The 26,531-nt window shown below is 39.9% G+C and overlaps 1 protein-coding gene and 1 pseudogene across 2 annotated transcripts in view; both read right to left on the bottom strand.

The window, feature by feature from the left end:
• Window positions 1–26,531, bottom strand: part of NMNAT3 (nicotinamide nucleotide adenylyltransferase 3) — a 114,524-nt gene that overhangs the window by 39,606 nt on the left and 48,387 nt on the right. For both annotated transcript variants that reach the window (XM_049628732.1, XM_049628733.1), the window contains exon 2: window positions 26,002–26,151. In XM_049628732.1, the coding sequence (XP_049484689.1) occupies window positions 26,002–26,110 (109 nt within the window). In that variant the 5' untranslated portion in view covers window positions 26,111–26,151. The remainder of the gene's footprint in view (window positions 1–26,001; window positions 26,152–26,531) is intronic.
• Window positions 4,405–21,192, bottom strand: LOC125921282 (isopentenyl-diphosphate Delta-isomerase 1-like; annotated as a pseudogene).

The raw sequence follows: 26,531 nt of genomic DNA, 5'->3' as shown, positions 1-26,531 counted from the left end.
GTGAGCCCAAGATTAAAGCAACATGCTGAGCTTATATAATATTTACTCCTGCTCTCACGGTATCTCCTAAAGCCCAGAAGACCCCAGACTGGGGCTGTCACTGCCTTAAATAAAATTATTAGAGCTTAATTCCCCATTACCCCCCTTAACTGTAGTGTGCCACCTTATCATCATGATGCATTTAATTCTCTCTATATTCACTGTGTAATAGAGAATCAAAACCAGAGTCACAAGGGTAGCGAAAGTGATGGGCATCACAGTGGATGCCGATCAGATATTTTTATTTAACACAGAAAACTGCTGGTGTAAATGATATTGCAGTAAAAAGGCTCCAATTTAAAATGCAAGTCGCTGGGAGGAAAACCTGGGAGCCATAAAAAATACTCTTCCCCTCCTCAAGGTTGTCCAAAGGGAAAAAAAAGGACAAGGCTTTCAACTGGGTTGTTATCTTTACGATGCAATTTAATCTGGGATGCCACAAACATGTGGGGCAGGATCGTTAGGAAATAACATCATAAAGTATCAAGGAAGGGCTAAAGAAAACAGGAGAAACTGTTTTGTGGTTTTCTCACCCCTATGCATAGATATGAGAATATTATGTTAACCTATCTGGTTGTGGCCACGGGAACAGGAACTGCTTGAAGCCAGAGCTGGGTTGAGGCCTGCTCAGGATGCAGGCGGGGAGACCAGACGTGTACCGGACGGGTCGCGTGCACCAGGCTCCCAACGTACACCATCTCACTTAAGCCTTATGACAAACAACCTTGCAAAGTTAGGAGATGTTATTCCCCTGTTGCAGCGGAGGACACACAGGTTGGAGGGGTGAAATAAATTGCTCAAGGTCATGCACTAGTGAGTGGGTATGCTACCAAGGCCGACTTCAAAGCCAGTGCTCTTTCTGTGACCCCATGGTCACAGGGAAGGGAGCAGTGTCCCCTCTATGGCTCACTACTCTGCAGTGCTTGCTCTTGTGGGTTGTGGCATCCAAGGGAAAGCAGCAATAGGGATGAGAATCCCGGAACCCGGAAACAAGTCGGGGCTGAGTGGCTGGGTAGCAGGCAGGGCTGGGAGGAGTCTGTGTCCTGCCTGGCAGGCTGCCAGGCACAGGCAGGCCTCCTGGATCCCACCTAGGCTGGGGCAGAGATTTGGCTGAGAGCAGGTCTGCGCCCACTTCTGTCCCATGTGTCTAGAAAACTAGGCATCCGTTTAGTCAGTCATAGGAGAAGCACAGAGGATGAACTCTGGACTGTAGTTGGGGACCGTGAATCCAAATCTGAGCAGAATCAGGTAACAGAGCCTACCATTTGCAGTTTCTGAGTGCTCAGAAAAACAGACGAGTGCTCAGGGCTAGCAAGAGTTCACTCAGAAGAAGTCATTTCCCTATATGGTAGTTTCCAGATGAGCAGGCAAGTAACAGCCAGGAGGGAGGAATCTTATCCAGGCACGTGACAAGGTCTCACAAAAGGTGGGAAATGCACCCTGGGCCACCTTGCTGCCAGGAGTTGTGCAGGGCTGTGCACTTGCCCCCAAGGTCGTGCTGGCCTTGGTGAAGAGGGCCCGAAGTCTCAGTCAGCAGTCCTGGTGCGGGATAGCAGTCTGAGCTACCCAGGTGCAGGCAGCCGAGAGTATTCTAGCAGCCGCTTTACCTGGGAAGCCCTGTGCCAAGCTTCCTTCCATGGCCGAGGCTTCACCTACTAGACATCTGCTGGCCACCTTGTTAAGACTTTGAATGAGTCCCCTTCGCCTTAAAGTCCACATTCCAGACTCCAAGGTCAAGCCTGGACCCCTTCCCACTTCCAGCTAGGCCAGCCACACTTTCTGCTCTCACCAGATCTGGGTTTGAGACCTGCTATTGCTGAGGCCTCGAAAAAGCCTGCCGCTACATGTCTGCAGCACGGGGAGGGGAGAACACCGCCCTGGAGGCTGAGGTCTGGGTGCAGGCTCCAGCTCCTCACGTATTAGCTGTGGCATTGACAACCTCACCAAGCCTCAGTTTCACTGTCTGTAGAGAGAAGGACGACACTACCCTCTGACCCCTGACCAATGTCTGTGTTCCAGCCCTTGCATGTACACCGTCACCATGGCATGCGACACCCTCTGTTACTCTTGGGCTTAAAGCACCCCTTCTCACCTCCCCCTCCCCCGGCCCCATCTCAGCCACAGGCTCTCAGGAGTAGGACAGGAAGTAACTTCATCTTCATAAAATCCTTCTGTGCTCAGAGGTCTGCACATTATAAGGCTCTTCTCTTCTACCTTGTGGTCATTTTCACAAGGTTCTTTATTTTCACGCCCTGACTCAGCTGCCCACTCTGCCCGGACTCTTCCACTCTGCCCTCTGTAATGGGACGTTCCCTGGCATCTCCTTCTTCACTGAGGGTTCATGGTCCCCCTGCCCCTTTAGCTTCTATCTACCAATCTGTAAAACCATGGTCATACTTCGGCCTTTGCACTTGGCACAATGTGATCCTCTCCATCTACAATCTGGCCACTACTGCGGTGCAATTTCCAAATCCACACGGACAACCTCACACACTGGCTCTCTGCCCCCTCATTAGCAAAGTGTTCTCCTCTGTACCCTGAAGCCACTCCGGGTTCCTTTATGCACTGGGCCCTGTAACCCCCCAAGATGGCTACAGTCACTAATCTGTTCCTTCTGCTCTCCTTGGCAGCCGTGGATTCTACCATATCTGATAAGACTGCACATCTACCTTGCTGGCATCTCCAGTCACTCTTCACCCTGCCCTGCCCGCCTCCTCTCTCCCCTCTCCTTCTTCATTTCAGTTCTGATCACTCGAGATCCCAGGTCAGTCCTTTCAAGGATGCTCATGGCAATACCTGAAGCCCCACGCCTCTGCATTCCACCATCACATCCAGGTAGCCAACTCCTTCCCCGGCTGAACCCAGCTACCTTCTTTCTCTGTGGTTGCCACAGAGCAACCAAAAGCGGCTGGGAAAAGCCACCCCCGGGGCCTCTTGCATTGCTGACTAGCCACACGCCTTGCACGAAGGTGAGGTTCTGGCCCAGGTGGTCTCCTACCGCATACCCACCATCTTCCCTCCTCAAGCCTCTGAGTTCCTGGCAACCCTCACTCTCAGCTGGGGACCATGCCCCTTATCTTGGAAGGTGAGGGAAGCCACAAGGGGCATCTCTACCTTTGCCCTGTCTGTCCACCCCCGTTACAACAGAGCAGCAGCCTAGGGCCAGTCTGTCCACCTGGGCCTGGACTTGTAGTCCCTGTCCCACAGAACACCACCAAACAGGCTGAAAATCAGTCAACTGCAGCCTGAATCTGCCGCCCATGGCAGGCATGTCTTGCTTGGTCCACACAATGTAATTATTTTTTATTTTTAATGAGTCAGTATTTAATATTTTAGAGTTTTTTAAAAAAAGACCTTTTAATTCTGATGTAATTTCAGGCTTAAGGAAAAATACCAAGAATATTACAAATAATTTTGATACACACTTCACCCAGATTCCCCGATGGTCATATTTATCACATTTGCTTTACCTCTCACCCTCCCTCCCTCTCACCCTCCCTCCCTCCCTCTCTCCACATACACACGTATATTTTTTCTGAACCAGATGAGTAAATTGCAGACATGGTGTCCCTGTGTCCCTAAAGACAGCTATTTCCTTTAATTTTTTTAAATGTTTATTTATTTTTAAGAGAGAGCGCAAGTGCGAGTGCGAGCAGGGGAGGGGCAGAGAGAGAGGGAGACACAGAATCGGAAGCGGGCTCCAGGCTCCGAGCGGTGGGCAAAGAGCCCGATGCGGGGCTCGAACCCACAGACAGCGAGATCATGACCTGAGCCAAAGTCAGACGCTCAGGCACCCCAGCATGTTTCCTTGAAACAAAAACATCCTTTCACATAACTACAATAAAATCATACAAATCGAGAAGTTAACATCAACACAATACTGTTAGCTAACTTACAGATCCAATTCATGTGTCACGAAATTTCCACTGGTGTCTATTGTAGCAATAATCAGTCAACCCATGATCTGTAGACTGCATTCAGTTATCCTGTCTCTTTAGCTCCTCCTCCATCTAGAATAGCTCTTCAGTCTGCCCGTGGTGACACCGACATTTTATACAGGCCGGTTATTTTGTAGCCTGCTTCTTGCTTTTAGCTTTGTGCCACGTTTCCTCTAGAGGAGACTAAGGCTGCGCACTTGTGGCGGGAACAACACAGCAATGGCGACGGTTTGCCCTCCGTACATCAGGTCAGGAAACACCCCATCATTACATCCTGTCCTGCTGATGTCAGCTCTGATCATTGGGTGAAGATGGTGTCTGCTGGATTTCTCTGCTGTAAAGTTATGATTTTTTCCCTTTCTGATTAACGAGTCTATTGTCAGGAGTTACTCTGTGGGTATGCAAATATCTTATTTCAACCCACTAGTTTTAGAACCCATTAACGATTCTTGCTTCCGTTGCTTATTATGTGGTTGCCAAATGGTGATTTTCTGGCTCTATCATTCCTTCTCTGTTTATTAGTTGGCATTCGACTGTAAGAAAAAGCTTTCTTGTCTCTCCCTTTATCTGTTTGTTCATTTAACTAACTTAGTAAGTTGATTTATACCAGTTTAGGTTAATGGACTGTATTCAATGAGTTATAATCCTTTACTTCCTTATTTATTTTTATGCTCAAATTGTCCTAGATTTTATCAGTGGGAACTCCTTCAAGCTGGCTCCTGTGTGCTTTTGCTATGTCCCCATTATTTGAGCACATTCTTATTTTTTGGTTCTGCAAGATATTCCAGGTTCATCTTAGACTTTCCCTGCACCAGCCCCAGAACCAACCATTTTTCCAAAGAGCCCTTTTGATACAGAATGGTATGTAGAAACCAAGATTAGCAGGGCGCCTGGGTGGCTCAGTCGGTTGAGAGTCTGACTTTGGCTCAGGGCATAATCTCATGGTTGATGAGTTCAAGCCCCGTGTCAGGCTCTGTGCTCACAGCTCAGAGCCTGGAGTCTGCTTCAGATTCTGCTTCTCTCTCTCTCTCTCTCTGCCCCTCCCCCGCTCATGCTCTGTCTCTGTCTCAAAAATAAACATAAAAAAAAAAAAAGAAACTGAGATTAGAATGCTAGGTTGTACTATTGCTACTGGGGTATAATTGTCTGTAGACCCTCTCAGCAGATAGGAATAAGATATAGATGTATGTGTGTCTGCATATATACTGACAGACATGTCTGTCTTTCTACCTATCTTATTGTTTATATCCATGAAGTCACAGTAATACCTTCCATTCCAATGTCACATCACTAGGGTATTTCTATGTTCCTTCTGTCTATATTTGTAACTCCGTTGTGTTTGTTACAGAAACCTGATTTCGATTATCCACAAGATATTTATTTAACACTTAATTCTAGGATACAAAGAAAGTAGTTTTGGAATTGCTACTCTGAGACTTTGGGGAAAAGGAACCTATTTATTAGAGTTGGATATCTGTTTACACTTGAATGTTTAGTTTCCCATATGTTAAAATCACAAGCATTGCAACAATCAATAATCTTTGACACATGAATATTCATATTTGCAGCTTCCCTCACGAAATCAGAAGGTATGGCAACCCCACCTTGGACAGGCCACACATGCTCCCTTCAGGGTGGCTAGTCCGCTTACTCTCTCAGACTTTAACTACAAATAATCCCTCCTTGCTCCTGCACAAACCCCACTTCACCCAGACCTGGCCATTCCTGCAAGTGTCCCCAGTTCTCCTCTCTCATTCTCTCCAACCTGGTTGTCAATGGTACCATGTCAGTAAAAGCGTCCTCACAGACAATTATTTGCATGCTGCTAAAGCCCACAGATGTGGGTTTTCAGTCTTCATCTAACTTGACTTCCTAGTAGTATTAGGTGCCGAGCATTCTCTTTCTTTTGTGACCAAAACTGCTCTGGTTCCTTCCTGCTCCTCAGCCTTCTGGGCTCCCTTGCAAGCTCATCCTCCTTTGTGGGGCTGCAAAACGCTACAGCCCCTCAGGGCTTACTTCCCTCTGTAATCCTCCTGCTCTTTGATCTCATTCACCCTTGTGGACATCTGCCTGTTTTAGCTACAAGTGACTTGCCAATGTCCGCATCCAGGCCTGTCTTCTCTGGCTCTAATCACCACCTTCCCACAGAGGTTCACAGGTCTCTCCACCCAGCATGTCTGAAGCTGAACTTGCCTTTGCTCAAGTCTGGTCCATATCTAGGACTCTTTCTTTCTTGGTGAGTGGCACACTCTCCCCATCAGATCCAATCCAGTATCAGGCCAACTTTACCTTCTGGTAACCTTCCACATCTGTCACCTTCTCTTCAGGGTCTCTTATCAAAAGTACTATTTCAGGGGCACCTGGATGGCTCAGTTGGTTGAGCGTCCGACTTTGGTTCAAGTCATGATCTTGCAGTTCATGAGTGAAATCATGACCTGAGCTGAAATCAAGACCCAGATGCTCAACCGATTGAGCCACCCAGGTGCCCTGCACATCCACCTTTCTATGCCAAGAATACCCTACATCCTATGACCCCAGCCAACCTCACTTTTAACTTAAAAAGTGCCTCATTATTCTTCTTTAACTCAGTCCTTACATACCCACACACTTCCCTTGATTTCTTACTACGTTGAACTGCCTCACTGTTCATACTGAGAACATCAGAGCTTCCTGTCAGTCATCTGAGTAATTTTCTGACTGTGGGATTTGATTAATGTCTGCCTCCCTGTTATGGACTGAATGCTTGTGACACCCCCTCCCAGTTCTTAGTTGAGACTGTACTCCTGATGTGATGGCATTAGGAGGCGGGGGGGCCTCTGGGAGGTAACTGGGGTTAGATGAGGTCATGGGTCTAGAGCTCTCATGAATGGGATTAGCACTCTGATAAGAGTCACAAGAGAGCTTGCTTCCTCTCTCTGCCATCCACCCTGTGCAAGTACAATGAGAAGTCAGCTGTCTGCAATCTGAAAGGGTTCTCACCAGAACCGGATCCTGCAGGCACCCTGAGAGCAGACTTCTGGCCTTTAGAACTATAGAAATAAATGTATTTGGGGCACCTAGGCGGCTTGTCGGTTAAGCGGCCAAATCTTGGTTTGGGATCAGATCATGATCTCAGGGTACATTTTGTGGGATTGGGCCCTGCATCAGGCTCTTTGCTCACAGTGCAGAGCCTGCTTGGGATTCTCTCTCTGTCCCTCCCCTACGTGAACACGTGCACTCTCTCTAAAAATAAGCTAAAAATAATGTATTTGGTTTGCTTGCAAACCACCCCATCTATGATATTTTTGTTTCTAGCAGCCTGAATGACTAAGGCACTCCCCCAGGAGCACAGGGACCACTTCTGTGCCCATGTTGTCTCTTCATCTAGCAAGTTTCCAGCATAGGCAGGTACTCAAGAAACACGTGGAATGACTGAGGCAACATGATGTGGTTACGGGCACACACTGTGGGGCAGACTGGTTGTCTTGCTTCCTGGCTGTGTGACCCTGGGCAGGTGACTCAATCTCTCTGAGCATCAACTTGCTCATCTGTAAAACAGGGAGAGTAACGGTACCCACCTTGGAGGGCAGTAATGAAGGTTAAATGAGTCCATGTAATGCACTTACTCCCTGGCAAATAGTAAGGGAGATGTACATCTGTTAAAACAAACAGGTGAACAGTTGCTAAATGAGTAAGTTTAATTAAACTGAAAGAAATTTTGATTTGAAAAAAGACATACAAGTGGCTGTTATTGAAGTATAGGAAATGTAGGCCAACGGCCAAATCCTATTGCCTAGAAATAAACCCTCTAAGTAACAGAAAACAGAATTTAAATTTAATTCAACCTCCATTAGTAAGTTTGTGACTACATGTTGGGAAAACAACAACTTACATCTGGGAATACATCCAACATCTCAAAAGAAATGCAGGCTCGGGTTCTTAATATATTCAATGAATGCTGTAGGTGTGTCTGATGGCGTTGACTAGTCATATGTCGGGCTGCATAATTTCTGTCAAAAATCAGCAAACTAAGAATAAAAATCCCAAATGAACTTTTTAAAACCAGTCACCCCCACTACTCAAATTCATCCATCAAACCTCCGAGAATCTTCTCTGCGAGAGCCCCACACAACATGTGGTACAAAGCAGGAAGTGCCTAAGGTTAAAGGACCACACTATAAATAACATCCACTGGCCTGACACATTCATACTAGCCTATCTCTTGTTCCCAAACATTCTCTCAAGTAAAGGAGTGTGAAATAAGAGCTGGTTCAACATTTTCTCCTCTGGGCTCATATGACTGTCAGTGTATAAACAATGAAAATCCACAGAGCTAAGTTTCATCTAATGGATACTTTTTTCATCGTGAAGAAGGGGTTATCCTGTGTTATCACAGGACTAGAGATAGAAGTTTTGCTGTATTGCCTCTGTTGGTTTGTAAGGTTTTGTTGTTTGGGGAGAAGCAGGATGAAGGAAACAAAGGAAGGACAAATGCAGCTTGGAGAAGGGACGTTTATGAAAGGGGAAAGAGCTCCAAGCAGAAAGCCGTTAGAGACGCTGTTCATTTCTCCTTAAAGGTACTAAACAAATGCTTTAGCTAGTTTAATCCAATTTATATGCATGCAATATCAAATTACAGTTGTGAGCTGTCTTAGTGAAAATATACCAACAGAAGGGACATTCACTTTTCTTTGTGAAAAAAGAAAGTCAGCTGTAGGGCCAGATTTTCATCCAGCTTTAATCGTGAGCTGATTCTGATTGAGGGGAAAGGCACTGTTTGAATATATGTCCCTGGAGAGATCACGGGGGTCGGGTTATGGCTTGGTGCATAGATCTGCTGGCTTTTGGCACCTGCTGCCAGTGACTGGGGGTGTGGGTAGGAGATGAGGCCTGAGCACAGAAAGGAAATCCACACCACACACCCCTCAAGGTGGCAGGAAAGTTCCTTTCTCCAAGACCTGGGTCCTCCCTGCTTTGTCAGCCTCCTCTCCCTCCCATATGCTGGAATGTGATTCTCTTCCACTGCTGTGTTTACCCATACTCCTTTCTCTGTCCATAATGCCCCCTAAACTGTCTCTCACATTCCCCAAGCCTTGGGTGTCATCTCCCCCAAGAGGCCTCCCCCACATGCCAGGTGGGAAAGGCCCCTCCTTTTTACCAAGTGCCACAGTCGCCTGCTACCATGCGTCTCACTGTCTAAGGGAAGCAGACAGTCCTATCCCACAGAGGTAAAATTCCTCAGGTGACCTAGGCTACTCATGCATTCCTGTTGGGCAGGGTATGCAATTTAATCAATTCTATCTCCGGCAACAGTGCCCGGTCTGGAGAAGACGCTGTAAATATCTGTGGGATGTTGAAAGGTGTCAGCTGAATGTATAACATTCAATGACACAAGCAGGGGACTCCATTCTGGACTTTCAAAAGTGACCAAGTACTTTGCATAGAAGAATGACTGAGAATAAAGAAAAGAAAGTGCTTGAGGTCATTCATAACCAAGGCCCCTCCACTCACAAATACCCCGATTGATAGAAATCACATATAATACACATAATATATCCATGATAGATTATCCATGCATTCTGTGGTTACCATGATCTTGGGAGATCAGGAACACTCTCTGACACCTCGCTGGGCCATGCCAGAGCCTTCCTTCCCATGCAGCAAAAAGAGAGTCTGCAACTACATCAAGGGATGCTTATGTCCCCCAAATAGTACAGATGAAGATACCTGTCTGTGAAGTGACACATTCTACAATGCAGACCGCATACTCTACCCTGATGAGCCTCACAGCAAAGACAACACCCATGAAGCCAGGGGGCATTTCTGATGAGTCAAGGTTGGCAGGAAAAGGCATTTAGTGGCTAAGAGTCAAACAGATGTTTATATCAAGTCAAGCAGAGGGTATATATCCCGAAAAGAACATTACTCCACGCACGGTTTAGAGATTTACAGGGAAATAAATTTCTTCTTACTTCCAAATAGAAATGTTCTTTTTCCCCCCACACACTTGCTTTAGGATAAATTTTGTGAAGTGGAATTGGTAGACCAAGAGTATATACTTTCTTTCTGAGAGATAAGGACACTTTTTATTTTAACACAAAAACAATTATTGACCTTAAAAATTAATTCTTTAATACATTGGGGCGCCTGGGTGGCTCAGTCGGTTGAGTGTCCGACTTCAGCTCAGGTCATGATCTCACGGTTCGTGGGTTTGAGCCCCACATAGGGCTCTGTGCTGAACGCTTGCTCAGAGCCTGGAGCCTGCTTCAGATTCTGTGTCTCCTTCTCTCTCTCTGCCCCTCCTCCGCTCGTGCTCTGTCTCATTGTGTCTCTCAAAAATAAATAAATGTAAATTTAAAAAAATTCTTTAATACATCTACTAACCAGTTGCTCGGTCTTCAGGTTTTCCCAAGTCTTGCATGAATATCATTTTATAGTTGACGTGAATCAGGATTCAAATAAGGTCCATACATGGTATTGTTTCATATGTGTCTTAAATGTCTTGAATTATAGTTTCCAATTCTTCTTTCTCACTACTTATTTGTTAAAGAAATCGGGTCATATGTCCTACAGAATTTATCACATTTTACATATAACTGAAGCAGCCTTGTGGAATCTTTTTTTTTTTTTTAAGTTTGGTATTTTTTATTGAGGTATAATTGACATACAATAAACCAAATATATTTAAAGGGTATAATTTAGTATGTTTTAGCATGTATATACCCAAGAAACCAAAACAACAATCAAAATAACGAATGCAGTATCACTTCCCAATGTTTTCCTTGTGCCATTTTGTAATCCTTCTCTCCTGCCCCATGCTACACCCTGACCCCCAACTACTAATCTGTTTGCTGTCACTGTAGATTAGTTTGTAACTTCTAGAATTTTTTACATATGGAATACATAAAATATGTACTCTTTTTTTGCTCTGGCTTCTTTCAGCATAATTATTTTGAGATTCATCTATGTTTTGGGTTCATTCTTTTTTGTTGCTGAGTACTATTCCACTGTGTGGATAAACCACCACCTGTTTATTCACGTGTTGATGGAAGCTTGGATTGTTTCCAGTTTGGGGCCGTTGTAATTAAGCTGCTCTGAACATTTGTGCATGAGTCTTCACGTGAGTGGAAGCTTTAATTTCTCTTGGGTAAATACCTAGAAATGGAACAGCTGAATCATATGGCAGGGAAACATTTAGCTTGAAAGAAATTGTCAAGCTGTTTTCCATAGCCATTGCATATTCATGTTCCTACCAGCAGTGACTGAAACTTGCAATTGTTCCATGTCTTTGACCATAGTTCTAGGTTAGCCTTTTCAATTTTAGCCATTCTGGTATGGGAGCAGTGGTATCTCTTATTTGTGGTCTTATTCTACATTTCCCTTATTTAATTGAACATCTCTCCATGTGCTTATTTGCCATACCTCTATATTTTTTTGGTGAAGACTCTGTTCCAATATTTTCCCCATTTTTTTATTGCTTGTTTTTTTTAAAATTACTGAATTAAGAGGTCCTTATATATTGTAGGTGCAATCTTTTATCAGATATAGGCTTTGCAAATCTTTTCTCCCAGTCTATGGCTTGTCTTCATTCTCGTACTCATTTTTGAAGAATGGAAGCTTTTAATTTTAATAAGGTCTAATTTATACTTGTTTGTTTTTCTATTTGGAGTATGCTTTTTGTGGGGTCTCATCTGAGAAGTCTTAACCTAAGGTCACAAAGATTTTGTCCTATGTTTTCTTCTAGAAATTTTATAGTTTTAGGCTTCATAGCAGCACTTTCAACAATAGCCAAATTATGGAAAGAGTCTAAATGTCTATCAACTGACAAATGGATAAAGAAATTGTGGTTTATATATACAATGGAATACTACTTGGCAATGAGAAAGAATGAAATCTGGGCATTTGCAGCAATGTGGATAGAACTGGGGGGTATTATGCTAAGTGAAATAAGTCAGGCAGAGAAAGGCAGATACCATAGGTTTTCACTTATATGTGGATCCTGAGAAACTTAACAGAAGACCGGGGAGGAGGGGAAGGGGAGGAAATAGTTACAGAGAGGGAGGGAGGAGGCAAACCATAAGAGATTCTTAAATACTGAGAACAAACTGAAGGTTGATGGGGGGTGGGGGAGAGGGGAAAGTGGGTGATGGGCACTGAGGAGGGCACCTATTGGGATGAGCACTGGGCATTGTATGGAAACCAATTTGACAATAAATTATATATATATAAAATAAAGTTTATGATACATTTTGAGTTAGTTTTTGCACATGGTGTGAGCTATGAATTGAAGTGCCTTTTTTTCTTTTTTGCATATTAGTGTATCCAATTGTTTCAGCACCATTTTTTAAAAAGACTATCCTTTCTCTTCTGCGTTGTCTTTAGGTTTTATTTCTTTTTCCTGCCTTACTGTTTTGGCCAGTACCTCCAGTACAATGTTGAATAGAAGGGGCAAGCATGGAGATCCTTATCTTGTTCCTGTTCTTAAGGGTAAAACATTGAGCCTTTCACCATTAAGATGTTAACAGTAGGTTTTTCACAGATAGTTTTTTTTTTACTGGGTTGAAGAAATTCCTTTCCATTCCTAATATGCTATTTTGTATTTTCTTTCTTTTTTTTTAATATTAGGGGTGGATGTTGGCTTTTGACAACTGTCTTTACTGAGATAATCACATATTTCTTTTTCTTTTTAGTTTATTAATGTAATGAATTACATTAACTGATTTTTGGGTGTTAAACTAAGCATTCATCTGTGAGACAATCAAGAGAGGAGATTGGTACTGATATATTATCCTGTATATATACTGTTAGATTTTTTTAGAAATATTTTGTTTAGGATTTTGATCTATGTTCATGAGGGATACTAGCATATAGCTTTCTTTTCTTGTGATGTCTTTGCTTGGTTTTGATATCTGGGTAATGCTGGAGTCACAGATGGAGTTGTAAAGTAGTCTCTCCTCTTTGATTTTCTGGAAGAGACTGTATACAACCAGTATTATTTCTTCCTTAAATGTTTGGCAGAATTCACCAGTGAAATTATTAATTTATGTATGTATGGTGGGGGACAGTTTTTTTTATTGTGGTAAAATATACATAACAAAATTTGCCATCTTAAGCCTTTTTTAACAGTTTAGTGGTATTAAATACATTCGTAATGTTGTACAGTCATCACCACTGTCCATCTCCATAGCTCTTTTCATGTTGTAAAACTGAAACTCTTATACCCATTAAATAACACTTCCCCATTTCCCCCTCCTCCAGCCCCTGGCAACCACCATACTACTTTCTATCTCTATGCATTCTCATATAAATGTTTCTCATATAAATTTACTCTAAGTTTCTCATATAAACGTACTCATACAGTATTTGTCTTTTTCTGATTGGCTTATTTCATTTAGCATATATATCCTCAGGATTCATTCGTGTTACAGCATATTGCAGAATTTCCTTTCTTTTGAGGGTGAATAATAGTCCATTGTATGCATATACCACATTTTGATTATTTATTCATCCATCAATAGGCACTTGGGTTGCTTCCACATTTCAGCTCCTGTGAATAATACTGCTATGAACAAGGGTATACAAATGTCTCTTTGAGACCCTGCTTTCAATTATTTTTGGTACATACCAGAAGTGGAATTGCTGGATCATATGGAAATTCTATTTCAACTTTTTTGAGGAACTGCCATACTGTTTTCCACAATGGCTACACCATTTTACATTCCTATCAACAGTGCACAAGGGTTCCAATTTCTCCATATCCTCGCCAACAATTGTGTTCTTTTTTTTTTTTTTTTTTGATAGCAGCCATCCTACTAGGTGTGAGGTAGAATCTTATTGTAGTTTTAATTTGTGTTTCCCTAGTGATTAGTGATGTTGAGCATCTTATCATGTGTTTCTTTGCCATTTGTATATTTTCTTTAGAGAAATGTCTATTCAATTCCTTTGTCCATTTTTTAATTGGTTCATTTGTTTTAAGTTTTAGGAGTTCTCTATTTTTCTGGGTATTAATTTCTTATTAGATACATAATTTGCAAATATTTTCTCCTATTCTCTGGGTTGTCTTTTTACTCTTGTTAGTGTCTTTTGATACACAAAATTTTAAGATTTTCACCAAGTCCAACTGGTCTATTTTTCCTTTGGTTACCTATGCCTTTGGTGTGATATCCAAGAGATCACTGCCAAATTCATTGTTAAAATTTTATCTTATGGTTTCTTTTAAGAGCTTTATTCTTTTTCTTATATTTAGGTCCTAGATCCATTTTGACTTAATTTTTGCATATGGTGTTAGGTAAGGGTCCAACTTCATTCTTTTGCATGTGGATGTCCAGTTTTCCCAGTACCATTTGGTGAAATGACTAACATTTCACAATTGAATGATCTTGGCACCCTTATCAAAAATCATTTGACCCTATATGTGAGGGTTCATTTCTGGGCTCTTTATTCTATTCCCTTGGTCTATATACTATAAATGTCTGTCTTTATGCCAGGACCACATTGTTTTGATTATTGCAGCACTGCAGTTAAGTTTGAAATCAGCAAGTGTGAGTTCTCCAGTTTTGTTCTTAAAGGCTGTTGTGCTATTTGGGGTTTCTCGAGATTTCCTAAGAATTTTAGGATGGGTTTTTCTATTTCTGCAAAACATGTCATTAGGATTTTGGTAGAGAATGCATGGAACTGTAGATTTCTTTGGATAGTATTGACTTTTTTTGTTTTTTTTTTTATTTTTTTTAACGTTTATTTTTCAGACAGAGAGAGACACAGCATGAACGGGGGAGGGGCAGAGAGAGAGGGAAACACAGAATCAGAAGCAGACTCCGGGCTCTGAGCCGTCAGCCCAGAGCCCGACGCGGAGCTCAAACCCGCGGACCGCGAGATCGTGACCTGAGCCAAAGTCGGAGGCTTAACCAACTGAGCCACCCAGGCGCCCCAAGTATTGACTTTTTAATAGGAGGTTAAAAATTTTAACCTAAGTTATTTTTAACAATAACTTTTCTCAATCCATGAGCATGGGGTGTTTCCATTTATTCATAACTTCTTTCAGCAACTGTGTTGAGTTTTCATTACACAAGTCTTTTGCCTCCTTGGTTAAGATAATTCCAAAGTATCTTAATCTTTTTGATGCTATTATAAATGAAATGGTTTTCATAATTTACCTTCACATTGTTCATTGTTAGTGTATAGATATAATTGAATTTTGCATGTTGACTTTGTATCCTGCTATGTTGCTGAATTCATTTATTCTAAAGATTGTGTGTGTGTGTGTGTGTAAATTTTAGGGGTTTCTGCATATAAGATCATATCATTTGCAAACATAGATAATTTTACTTTTTCCTTTTCAATTTGGATGTGTTTTGTTTCTTTTTCTTGCCTAATTGCTCTGGCTATAACTTCTAGTACTTTGCTGTAGGAGACATATGTAGAAAAATGTTACTACACCCAGTGTCAGGGAAATTACTACCTCTGCTCTCTTCAAGGAGTTTTATGGTTTTAGTCTCTCACATTTAGGTCTTTAGTCCATTTTGATTTTATTTTTGTTTATGGTGTAAGAAAGTGGTCTGGTTTCATTCTTTTGTATGTAGCTCTCCAGTTTTCCCAACACCATTTGTTGAAGAGACTGTCTTTCTCTCCTTGCATATGCCTGCCTCCTCTGTTGAAGATTAACCATTTAATTTTGGGTTTATTTCTGGGCTCTCTATTCTGTTCCATTGACCTATGTGTCTGTTGTTTGTGCCAGTAACATACTATTTTGATTACTAGAGCTTTGTTCTATGTCTTGAAATCCGGAATTGTGATACCTCCAGTTTTGTTCTTTTTTTTCAAGATTGCTATGGCAGTTTGGGGTCTTTTGTGGTTTCATACAAATTTTAGGATTGTTTGTTCTAGTTCTGTGAAAAACTTGATAGGGATTGCATTAAATGTTCAGACTGCTTTGGTAATACAGACATTTTAACATTTGTTCTCCCCACCCATGAGCATGGAATATCTTTCCATTTATTTATGTTGTCTTCAGTTTCTTTTATCAATGTTTTATAGCTTTCAGAGTACATGTCTTCACCTCCTTGGTTAAGTTTATTCCTAGGCATTTCATTATTTTGGGTGCAATTGTAAATAGCATTGTTTTCCTAATATCTCTTTCTTCTGCTTCATTATTGGCATATAGAAATGTAACAGATTTCTGTATATTGATTTAGTACCCTGCAAACTTACTGAATTCACTTATCAGTTGCAGGTTTTCTTGGTGGCATCTTTAGGATTTTCTAGATGTAATATTATGTTATCTGCAAATAGTGAAAATTTTACTTATTCCTTACCAATTTGGATGTCTTTTATTTCTTTTTGTTGTCTGACTGCTGTGGCTAGGACTTAGAGTACTATGCTGAATAAAAGTGGTGACAGTGGACATTCTTGTCTTTTTCTTGATCTTAGGGAAAAAGTTCTTAGTTTTTCACCATTGAGTATGATGTCAGCTGTGGGTTTTTCACATAGGGCCATTATTATATAGAGGTATGTTCCCTCAAAACCCCCTTTATTGAGGTTTTTATTATCATGAATGGATATTGTGCTTTGTCAGGTGGTTTTTCTCCTTCCACTGAAATGATAGGGTTTTTATCCTTTCTCTTGTTGATGTGATGTATCACATTGATTGATTTGTGAATATTGACCCAGCCTTGCATCCCAGGAATAAATTCCATTTGACTGTTGTGAATGTTTGTTTTTTAAGAATTTTTTTTTAACATTTATTTATTATTGAGGGACAGACACTGAGCATGAGCAGGAAAGGGGCAGAGAGGAGGAAACACAGAATCCGAAGTAGGCTCCAGGCTCTGAGCTGTCAGCACAGAGCCGGATGCAGGGCTCGAATTCACAAACTGTGAGATCATGATGACCTGAGCCGAAGTCAGACACTTAACCAACTGAGCCACCCAGGCGCCCCTGAATGTTTTTTTTAATGTATTGTTGAATTCAGTTTGCCAATATTTTGTGGAGGACTTTTGCATCTATGCTCATCAGAGATATTGGCCTGTAATTTTCTCTTTTGGGGGTATCTTTATCTGGTTTTTGTATCAGGGTAATGCTGGCCTCACAGATGAATTTGGAAGATTTCCTCCTTTTATTTTTTGGAATAGTTTGAGATGAACAGTTATTAACTCTTATTCAAATGTTTGGTGGAATTCTCCTGTGAAGCTGTCTGGTCCTGAACCTTTGTTGGAGTTTTTTTGTTTTTAAATCAGTTCAAACTTTAAATCTGTTCAAATTCCCTACTTCTTCCTGGTTCAGTTTTGGGAGGTTATGTTTCTAGGAATTTATCCATTTCTTCTAGGTTGTTCAATTTGTTGGCATATAATTTTTCATAATAATCCCTTATAGGAGACAAATAACTTTGTATTTCTGTGGTGTTATTTCTCCTTCCTTCCTCCCCCCCCCCCCCCCTTTTTTTTTTTTTTTTTTTTTTTTTTGAGTCTGGCTAGAGGTTTATCAATTTTGTTGATTTGTTGAAAGAACCAGCTCCCAGTTTCCTTGATCTGTTCTACTGTTGTATTTTTTTTAGTTTCTGTCTTACCCATTTCTCTTGTAATCTATATTATTTCCTTCCTTCTACTGATTGTGGCCTTTTTTGGTTCCTTTTCTAGCTGCTTTAGGTCTAAGGTTAAGTTGTTTATTTAGTATTTTTCTTGTTTCTTGAGGTAGACCTGTATTGCTATAATCTTCTCTGTTAGCTTTTGTTGCACTCTAAGATTTTGGACTATAATGTTTTCATTTTCATTTGTCCATGTATTTTTTTATTTCCTCTTTGATTTCTTGGCTGACCCATTCATTGTTTAGTAGCAGGTTATTCAACCTCCATGCATTTGTTTTCTTTCCAGACTTTTTCTTGTGGTTGATTTCTAGTTTCACAGGTTGTGGTCAGAACAGATGCATGGTGTGCCTTCATTGTTTTTGAATTTGTTGAAACTTGTTTTGTGGACTAATGAGTGATCTACTCTGGAGAACATTACATGTGCACTGGAAAAGAATGTGTATCCCACGGTTTTAGGATGGAATATTCTAAATATATCTGTTAGATCCATCTGGTCCAATATGTCATTCATAGCCCCTGTTTCATTGCTGATTTTCTGTTGGATGACCTATCCATTGATATAAGTGGGATGTTAAAGTCCCTAATTACCAATTTCTTCCTTTATGTTTGTTAATAGCTGCTTTCTGTATTTGGGTGCATAAATATTTATAATTGTTCTTTCTTCTTGTTGGATTGTCCTCTTTATAATTCTACAGTGTCCTTCTTTGTCTCTTGTAACTCTTCTTGTTTTAAAGTCTATATTGTCTGAAAATAGTACAAGCACTCCTGCTATATTTGATTATTTTCATGAAGTATCTTCTTCCAACCTTTCATTTTCAATCTATTTTTGTCTTTGGATATAAAGTATCTCTTGTATATAGTATATGGTTGGATCATGGATTTTTTTCCTTCTGCCAATCTCTGTCTTTTGATTGGAGAGTTTAAAAGATTTACAGTTAAAGTAATTCCTGATAAGGACGAACTTCTGTCATAGTGCTGTTTCCTAAACGCTTTATGGTTTTTTCCCCCTTTTTCCTTCATTACTGTCTTCTTTTGTGTTTAGTTGATTTTTTTGTAGTGGAATGTTTAAATTCCTTCTCATTTCCTTTCGGGTATATTCTATAACTATTTTCTTTGTCGTTACCATGGGGATTACACTTGACATCCAAAAGTTACAACGCTTTAATTTACACCAGTATAACTTCAATGGCATACAAAATCTCTGCTCCTTTAAACCTCCGTCCCCACCCTTTTTGGTTGTTGATGTCACCAGTTAACATCTTCATACAGTGTGTGCCCCAAAACATAAACTTATAATTCTTTTAAATGCATTTGTCTCTTAAATTATATAGAAAACATGATTTGGAATTACAAGCCAAAGTTACAGTAATACTAGCTTTTAGACAAATGAATTTTTTTCTTCAAATGTATCAATCTCTTAAATTCTGTAGGAAACAAAATGTGCAATTACAAACCACTGTTGCAATAACCCTAGATTTTATAATTTCCCATGTATTTACCTTTATTGAGATCTTTATATCTCTATTCAGATTTGAGTTACTGTCTAGTTTCCTTTCACTTCACCTTACAGAACTCCCTATTTCTTGCAAGGTAGATCTAATGGTAACAAACTCCCTCAGCTTTTGTTAATCTAGGTATGTCTTAATTTATCCTTCACTCCCCCCCCCCCCCGACTATGATGAAAATTTAATGATTTATAAAGCATTTGGCAAAGAGCAAAGTGCTCCGCTAGTGTGCTGACAATGTTTACCACAATGTATCAAAAAAATAAAAAAATCATGTTGAGGTTACTAAGTAGAGAAAAGTTTCAGTATTTTACTAACCATTCATTTCAACATTCTATGTATCTTCTCATGGTCAACAAACTTATTCAAATGATTTAAGTTTATTCCACTATTTAAAGTGGAAATTCTCGACAATAATTTGAAACCATGGAGTTCTCTTCATTTCACCACTGGCTACCTTGTCCAAAAGTTCTTTTAACTATTCCTTTGACACATAATAATAGCTCTTAATCTCACTGGGATCTGGATTCAAAGTTAGGTTCTTGCTCACAAAATGTAATCAATTTCATGTCCCTTCCCCCCCTCCCTGCCCCCGCTCCCAGATACCATCTGATTGGAACTTGTAGTGAATTCCTGTTAGATAATTAACTTCGTCTGGGGGAACCTCTTTCATGGGAATTCCTAATTCAGCCTTTAAATGTTTCTGTGTTGCTCATTTTACTCCAACTGCATCATTTTCTTTTAGCTCTCCTGGATTACTTACTGGATGACTATAACAAGTATTGGTAAAACAACCTGGAAAGGTAATTTCTGCATTTGATCTCTGTTGTAGCAGGAGCTTATTTTCAGTGTTGAATAAGATAACCCTACAAGCTCAATGCAATAATCCTTTCTCCATGTTTTCATTCAGGTGACAATCCTTTTTGGTCTTGGCCCCAATTTTATTGTCATTTTCATCAGTAAGGATACACATGTCTGCCAGGAGTTGAACCTGCTTACAGAGGTTATCAGTATCTATCTCAGGCAGTGTTAGGACACATCAGATCTGTCCCACAAAACACGGGTCCCAACCCTCTCTCCCACTTTTGAAGGACAGTTTTGCCAGATACAGGGTTCTTGGTTGACACCTATTTTCTTTTAGCACTCGGAATATATCAGCCCACTGTGTCTGGTCTCCACAGTGTCTGATGAGAAATCTGCAGAAAATCGTATTGGGGATCCTTGTATGTGATGATTTGCTCATTGCCCTCAAGATTCTCTGTGTCTCCCTTTTGCAAATTTGGTTATAATGTGTCTCATTTGATTATAATGTGTCTCAGTGTGCATCTCTTTGCTTTCTCCTTACTTGGCGCTCATTGAGCTTCTTGGATATTTTTATTTATGTCTTTCATCAAATTTGAAAAGTTTTCAGCCATTATTTCTTCAAATATTCTCTCTCCTCCTTTATTCCTCTTCTCCTTCTTAGATTCCCACCATGCCTATGTTAGTCTACTTGATGGTGGTCCAATGGTCTCTTATACTCCATTTGGTTTTTAATCTTTTTTTTTCTTTCCTCAGACTTGATAATTTCCATTGTCCTATCTTTCAGTTTGCTGAGTCTTTGTTCTGCCTGTTCAAATCTGTCTTTGAATCTTTCTAGTGAATTTTTAATTTCAGTAACTATAATTTTCAGCTCCAGATTATCTTTTTAGCTCCTTACAGGTTTTCTGTCTCTTTGCTGATACTTCCATTTTGTTCATTCATGGTTTCTTGACTATCTCCACATCTTCCTTCAGTTCTTTGAGCATCTTTAAGACAGTTGCTTTAGAGTCATTGTCTAGTATATCCACCCTCAGGTCTTTTACAAGGACAGTTTCTGTTGATTAATCTTTTCCCTTTGAGTGGGCCATACTTTCCTGCTTCTTTGCAGGTCTTGTGACGTTTTTGTAGAAAACTGGACATTTGAATCTAATGATGTGGTAACTCTGGAAATCAGATTCTCCTCCTTCCCCAAGGTTTGTTTTTGTTTTTGTTATTGTTTATTATTTTGCTTTTTAGTCGTTTTAAGCTGTCTCTATCCTGAGGATCAGTCTGAGGTGTAAACTTAAGGTCTTTTCTCAGTCTTTCTCTGGGCATGTGAGATCAATTTTTAATTTCTGTCCCCCCCCCCCCCCCCCCCCCCCCCAGTTATTTTTTATTGTCTGGATTCTACAATAGAAAAAGAAAAAGAAGGGGAGAGGGAAAAGGCACTGGCCCTTTAAATCCCCTGGAAATCCCTTCAACCAGAGGGGGAGAGGCTTGCAACAAATACTGGGAGTTGGGGGAGGTGCAAAAGGGGATCAGAACACAGATCCCTGATATCTGGGGGACAGTGTCCTTTTTGCCATCCTTGGCTATCACAGGCTGTGTGCAGGCTGCTCCAGGAACATGTATGCAGCTGCCTGCCACGTGGGGGCAACTGTTAGTGTGCTAAGCACTGAAACTGATTGAAGTTAGCTGCAATTTACCTGCCCCAGTCTTCCCTTAGAAGTTGCAAGCCTTCAACAGACTTGAGTTCCAAAATAGTTACATCAGACCGATTCTGCCAGTGCAACTGCTGTTTAGGTGTGGAGACAGATTGCTGGTGCTCCCTAGTCTGCCGTTTTCCCCAAATCCTCTGTAGGATGGTTTTTAAACCACACATGAAATTTCACTGATACAGAGCTATTCAGGTTACCTATTCTTTAAAAAAAAAAAAATCTATTCTTGAATGAGCTTTGATAGTGTATCTTCCAAGGAATTTGTCTATTCCAATTAAGTTGTCAAATTTATAGGCATAAAGTTTTTTATAATATTCCTTTATCTTTTTCATATCAGTAGAATCTGTAGTTATGTCAACTTATTCCTGATAATGGTAATTTGTGTCTTTCCTCTTTTTTCCCCCTTGATAGTCTATCTAGAGGTTTATCAATTTTTTGATATTCTCAAAGAAACAGTTATTGGTTTATTAATTTCCTGTAATATGTTTCTGTTTTCTATTTCATTAATGTCTGCTCTGATCTTGTTTATTTTCTTATGCTTGCTTTGTGTTTACTCCTCTATTCCTAATTTCTTAAAGTAGGAGACAAAATCATTGATTTGAGACCTTTCTTTTATTTTCCTAATATGGTGTTTAGCACTATAAAATTTCCCCCAAGTACTGCTTTAGTGACATCCCCCAATTTTTGATATATTGTTTTCATCTCTAGTTCAAAATATTTTCTAATTTCCATCTGGATTTCTTTTGTGACCACTGGGTTTTTAGAAGTGTGTTAGTTCATTTTCATGTTTGGGGATATTCCAGAGATCTGTTAGTGATTTCTCAGTGACTTCTATTGTGGTTGCAGAATGAACTTTGTGTGATTTCACTCCTTTTACGTTTATTGAGACTTCTTTTATGGCCCCAAATATGTCTATCTTGGTAAATTTTCTCTGTGTCTTAGAAAGGAACATGTATTCTGCTGAGTGTTCTATAAATGTCAACTAGGTTGAATTCATTAATAACGTTCAAGTCTTCTATATCCTTATTTTTTGTGTACTTTATCAGTTAATGAGAATAGAAATATCTGACTGTAATTGCAAATTTATCCATTTTTTCTTGCAGTTCTATGTTACTGAGTAAAAAAAAAAATATTAGGATAATTATTTCCTCTTAAAGAACCAGTCTCTATAATTATGGGATCATTTTCTTTATGCCTGGTAATATTCTTTCCTCTGAAATCTTTTTTCTCTGATATTAGCCGTTTCGGCTTTCTTTTAATTAGTGTTAGCATGGAGTAGTTTTCCACTCTTTTACTTTGAACCTATCTGTGTCCTTATATTTACTGTGTTTCACGTAGGCATGATATGACTGTAGTTGGGTGTTGCTTATTTTATCCAATCTGACAGCACCTGCTCTTTAGTAGGAGTTGTTAGACTACACTGGACCCTTAGGGGTGCCAGTTGAAAATCCACATATAACTTTTGACTCTCCCACACCCCAGACTTAACTACTAATAGCCTACTGTTGACCAGAAGCCTTACTGATAACAGAAACATGTATGTGTTGCATACCATATTTTTACAACAAAGTGAGCTAGAGGAAAGAAAATCTTAAAATCATAAGGAAGAGAAAATACATTTTCGGAACTGTAGTGTATTCATTGAAAAACATCTGCATATAAGTTGACCTGCATAATTCAAATCTGTGTTGTTCAAGGGTCAACTTATATTTTATGTGATTACTGGTACAGTTAGATTTAAGTCTGTCATTTTGTTATATGCTCTCTATTTCTCCCCTCTATTCTTTGGACCCTTTCCTCTTTACCTTTCTTCTTTTAAATTAACTGAGTATATTCTGATTCTGTTTTATCTCCTTTGTATGCTTAATAGCTAAACCTTTGCCTTTTTTAGTGCTTGTATTAGTGTTTATAATAACTACCTAGCTATCTTTAACTTATCATAATGTACTTTTAGGTAATATTATACCACTTCATGTACATGAACCTTACAATAGTCTTCTTCCATTTTTCCCCTCCCCCTCTTTATGATATTGTCATATATTTTATGTAATATATATGTCACATATTTTACTTCTACGTATGTTATAAACCCCACAATATGTTCCTATTATTTTTGTTTAAACAGTAAATTATCTTTTAAAGAAATTTAAATAATAAGAGAAAAACTTACATAATTGCCCATGTGGTTATCAGTGCCGTGTATTCCTTTGTGTAGACCCACATTTCAATTTGGCACCATTTTCCTTCTGTCTAAAGGATTTGAGCATTTATTGTAGTGAAAGTTTGACTTTGTAGTGAAAGTTAGACTGAAATCTTTCAGCTTTTGTATATCTGAAAATGTCTTTATTTTGCCTTTGTTTCTGAAAGATATATTGTTGCTGGATATAGAATCCTAGGTTGACAGTTTTTTTCTTTCAGTACTTTAAAGATGTTATTCCACTAAATTCCCTTTTGCTGAATTCACTAATGGGAAATCTGCTGCCCTCTTTATTTTTGTTCTTCTGTGACTGCATGTAAGATTTTTTGTTTATTAATGGTTTTGAGAATTTTTACTATCATACACCTTGGTGTTGTTTTCTTCACGTTTCTTATGTTTGGAATTTGTTGAGCTACTTATAAAATCTGTTCTCATCAGATTTGGAAAATTTGCAGTTATTTATTCAAATAATCTTTCCTGTTCTTCCTCTTTTTTTCCTTCTGGGATTACAATTACAAGTATTTCAAAATTCCTTTAAGTTACCCCACATCTCATTTATATTCTTTTCTTTCTTTTTAGAATTCCTTTTCCCCCCTCTGTGTTTCATTTTAGATCATTTCTACTGTTCTGTCATTAAGTTCACTAACATTTTCTTCTGCAATATCTAATCTATTCATCCTTTCCAGTGTATTTTTCACCTCACATACTGTTTTCATCTCTTAATGTTTGAGTTGAGCCCTTTTTATATTTTCCAGGTCTCTACTTCTGAACATATGGCACATAATTATAGTAACTGTTTTAATGTTCTCTGCTAATTCTAACATCTGTGTGAGTTCTGTTTCAGTTTCAATTGATTGATTTTTGTCCTCATCATGGGTATGAGTATAGACTTTAAATTTTTTTGTCACAGAACAGCAAATTGCCCTCCAGGAGTGTTTTATCATTAATCCTATCACTATCAATAGATGAGAGTGTCTGTTTCCCTTCCTGTCCCGCCAGCACTGAATTCTGTAAGTCTTTAAATCTTTGCCAATCTCACAGGCTAAAGCTATTTATTGAGCATCAACTCTAAGCCTAGTGATGGATGGAGGCAACTCTGTGGTGCTCAAGCAGCCACAGTAGCTGCCCTCATGGTGCTTATAACCCAGTGGTGTTTGTTTACCATGTTTTTCTTTGTATTTTCACTGATAATTAGCAACGTTGAGCATCTTTTCCTAAGTTTATGTCACTTATATTTCTTCTTTGGTATACTGCTAACATACACTGGATTGTTTGGATTTTTTTTATTCCTTTGTAAGAGCTCTAATATTTACTAAGGGTAGATACCCACTTTCAGCTTTTGAATTAAAAATATTTGTTGTATAAACAAAGACATTTCCTTTAAAACAAGTGAACAGTACATAACTTCTATGAAGAAATTATTTGCATGTTACTCAAATACTTTTTCTTCTACATTAAAAATAAGTAGGAATTGATTCTGGCTTAAAGACACTGCCCTTAAAGGAAAATAGTTTTGAACAAAAAAATATAAAATACATATATGAATATATAAAGTATACATAAATGTATAAATGCTTTCATATACATCTGACATCAACATATAAATGACTTACATTCTTTAGAAATAATTATGCAGATTCTGAATGCCATTTTACTCTCTTAATAATGAAATGGAAAATCAAAGAGATGAAACATTTCTAGATTAAATATTCCCAGCTGATTAAATATTTCTGGCAGAGCCTTGCCATCTATATTGGAAATGCTCTACATGCAAGACTGTTAATTTGTAATTGTCTAAGATCTATTCAAAGGAGAAAATGTCAAAATTCCCATTATAGTGTGTTTACTTACCCGCTGAAGAGTAGCAAAAGCTCTCATGCACAAAAGCAGCAAGGCACATGCTACCTGTTCATCTGGCTGTACAGGTAAATGCTTCCTGGCACCGCCAGGGAGAATGCCTGGGACACAGTTTCTGTAAAGTGCCCAGTGTCTTCTTAGCCTTCATGGGCAATACGAGGTGGCAGGGGGTGGTGGGCCCTGAGAAGTGTTCAAGTTTGTGGTCAGGGATATAATGGTACACGTGTCACAGGGCTGAGGGGTGTTAGCTCGCCGAATATGACGGAGGAAATGTATGCCACCAGTTATGCTGTGAATTCACAAATTGAGCAGTTTTACTAATGGTGATGATGACAACCACCAGCAAAGCCCCACGAGGCCCAATCCACCGGCTCTTCCACTGGCCCTGCCCCCCCCTCCCCCGACTGACCTGTTTGGTGTAGGTGGTCTCTGGCCACCTCAAACAAGCGCAGGTGCATGTTGGTGATGGGATTGAAGGAGCCACAGGCCAGGAGCACCACTGGGATTCGACTCTTCATCTTGTCAGGCACCTCCACACCCACGGCAGTGGCCACCCTGCCTTCATGGGGACAATAACTCATGTTAGAGAGCTGGCACCAGACAGTTGTCCAGATCAGTGTCCCTAAAGTATACACAGGTCATTACATCTCATTTATAAAGGTGACTGGAGGGCAGTAATAACAATAACAACATTTATGGAGGATTTACCGTGGGCCGGGACCTGGGCTAAACACAATGTCAGGGTATCTCCCTTATCTCACCAAATCCTTGAGTGGGTGGTCACCTATCCAGCTCCGGGACCTTAGCAGCTGCAGGACTGGAACCCAGGCAGCCTGACTGCAGAGACCTTGTTCTTCCTGTAACCTCTATACCCTCCTGGGCTCTGATGAGTCACCTTGGAATCTACAGGAGGTATGTAAGACCCTCATAATGTCATCT

The sequence above is a fragment of the Panthera uncia genome, chromosome C2 (assembly GCF_023721935.1).
Source record: "Panthera uncia isolate 11264 chromosome C2, Puncia_PCG_1.0, whole genome shotgun sequence".
Lineage (NCBI taxonomy): Eukaryota > Metazoa > Chordata > Mammalia > Carnivora > Felidae > Panthera > Panthera uncia.
This window is presented reverse-complemented; position numbering and strand designations above follow the sequence as displayed.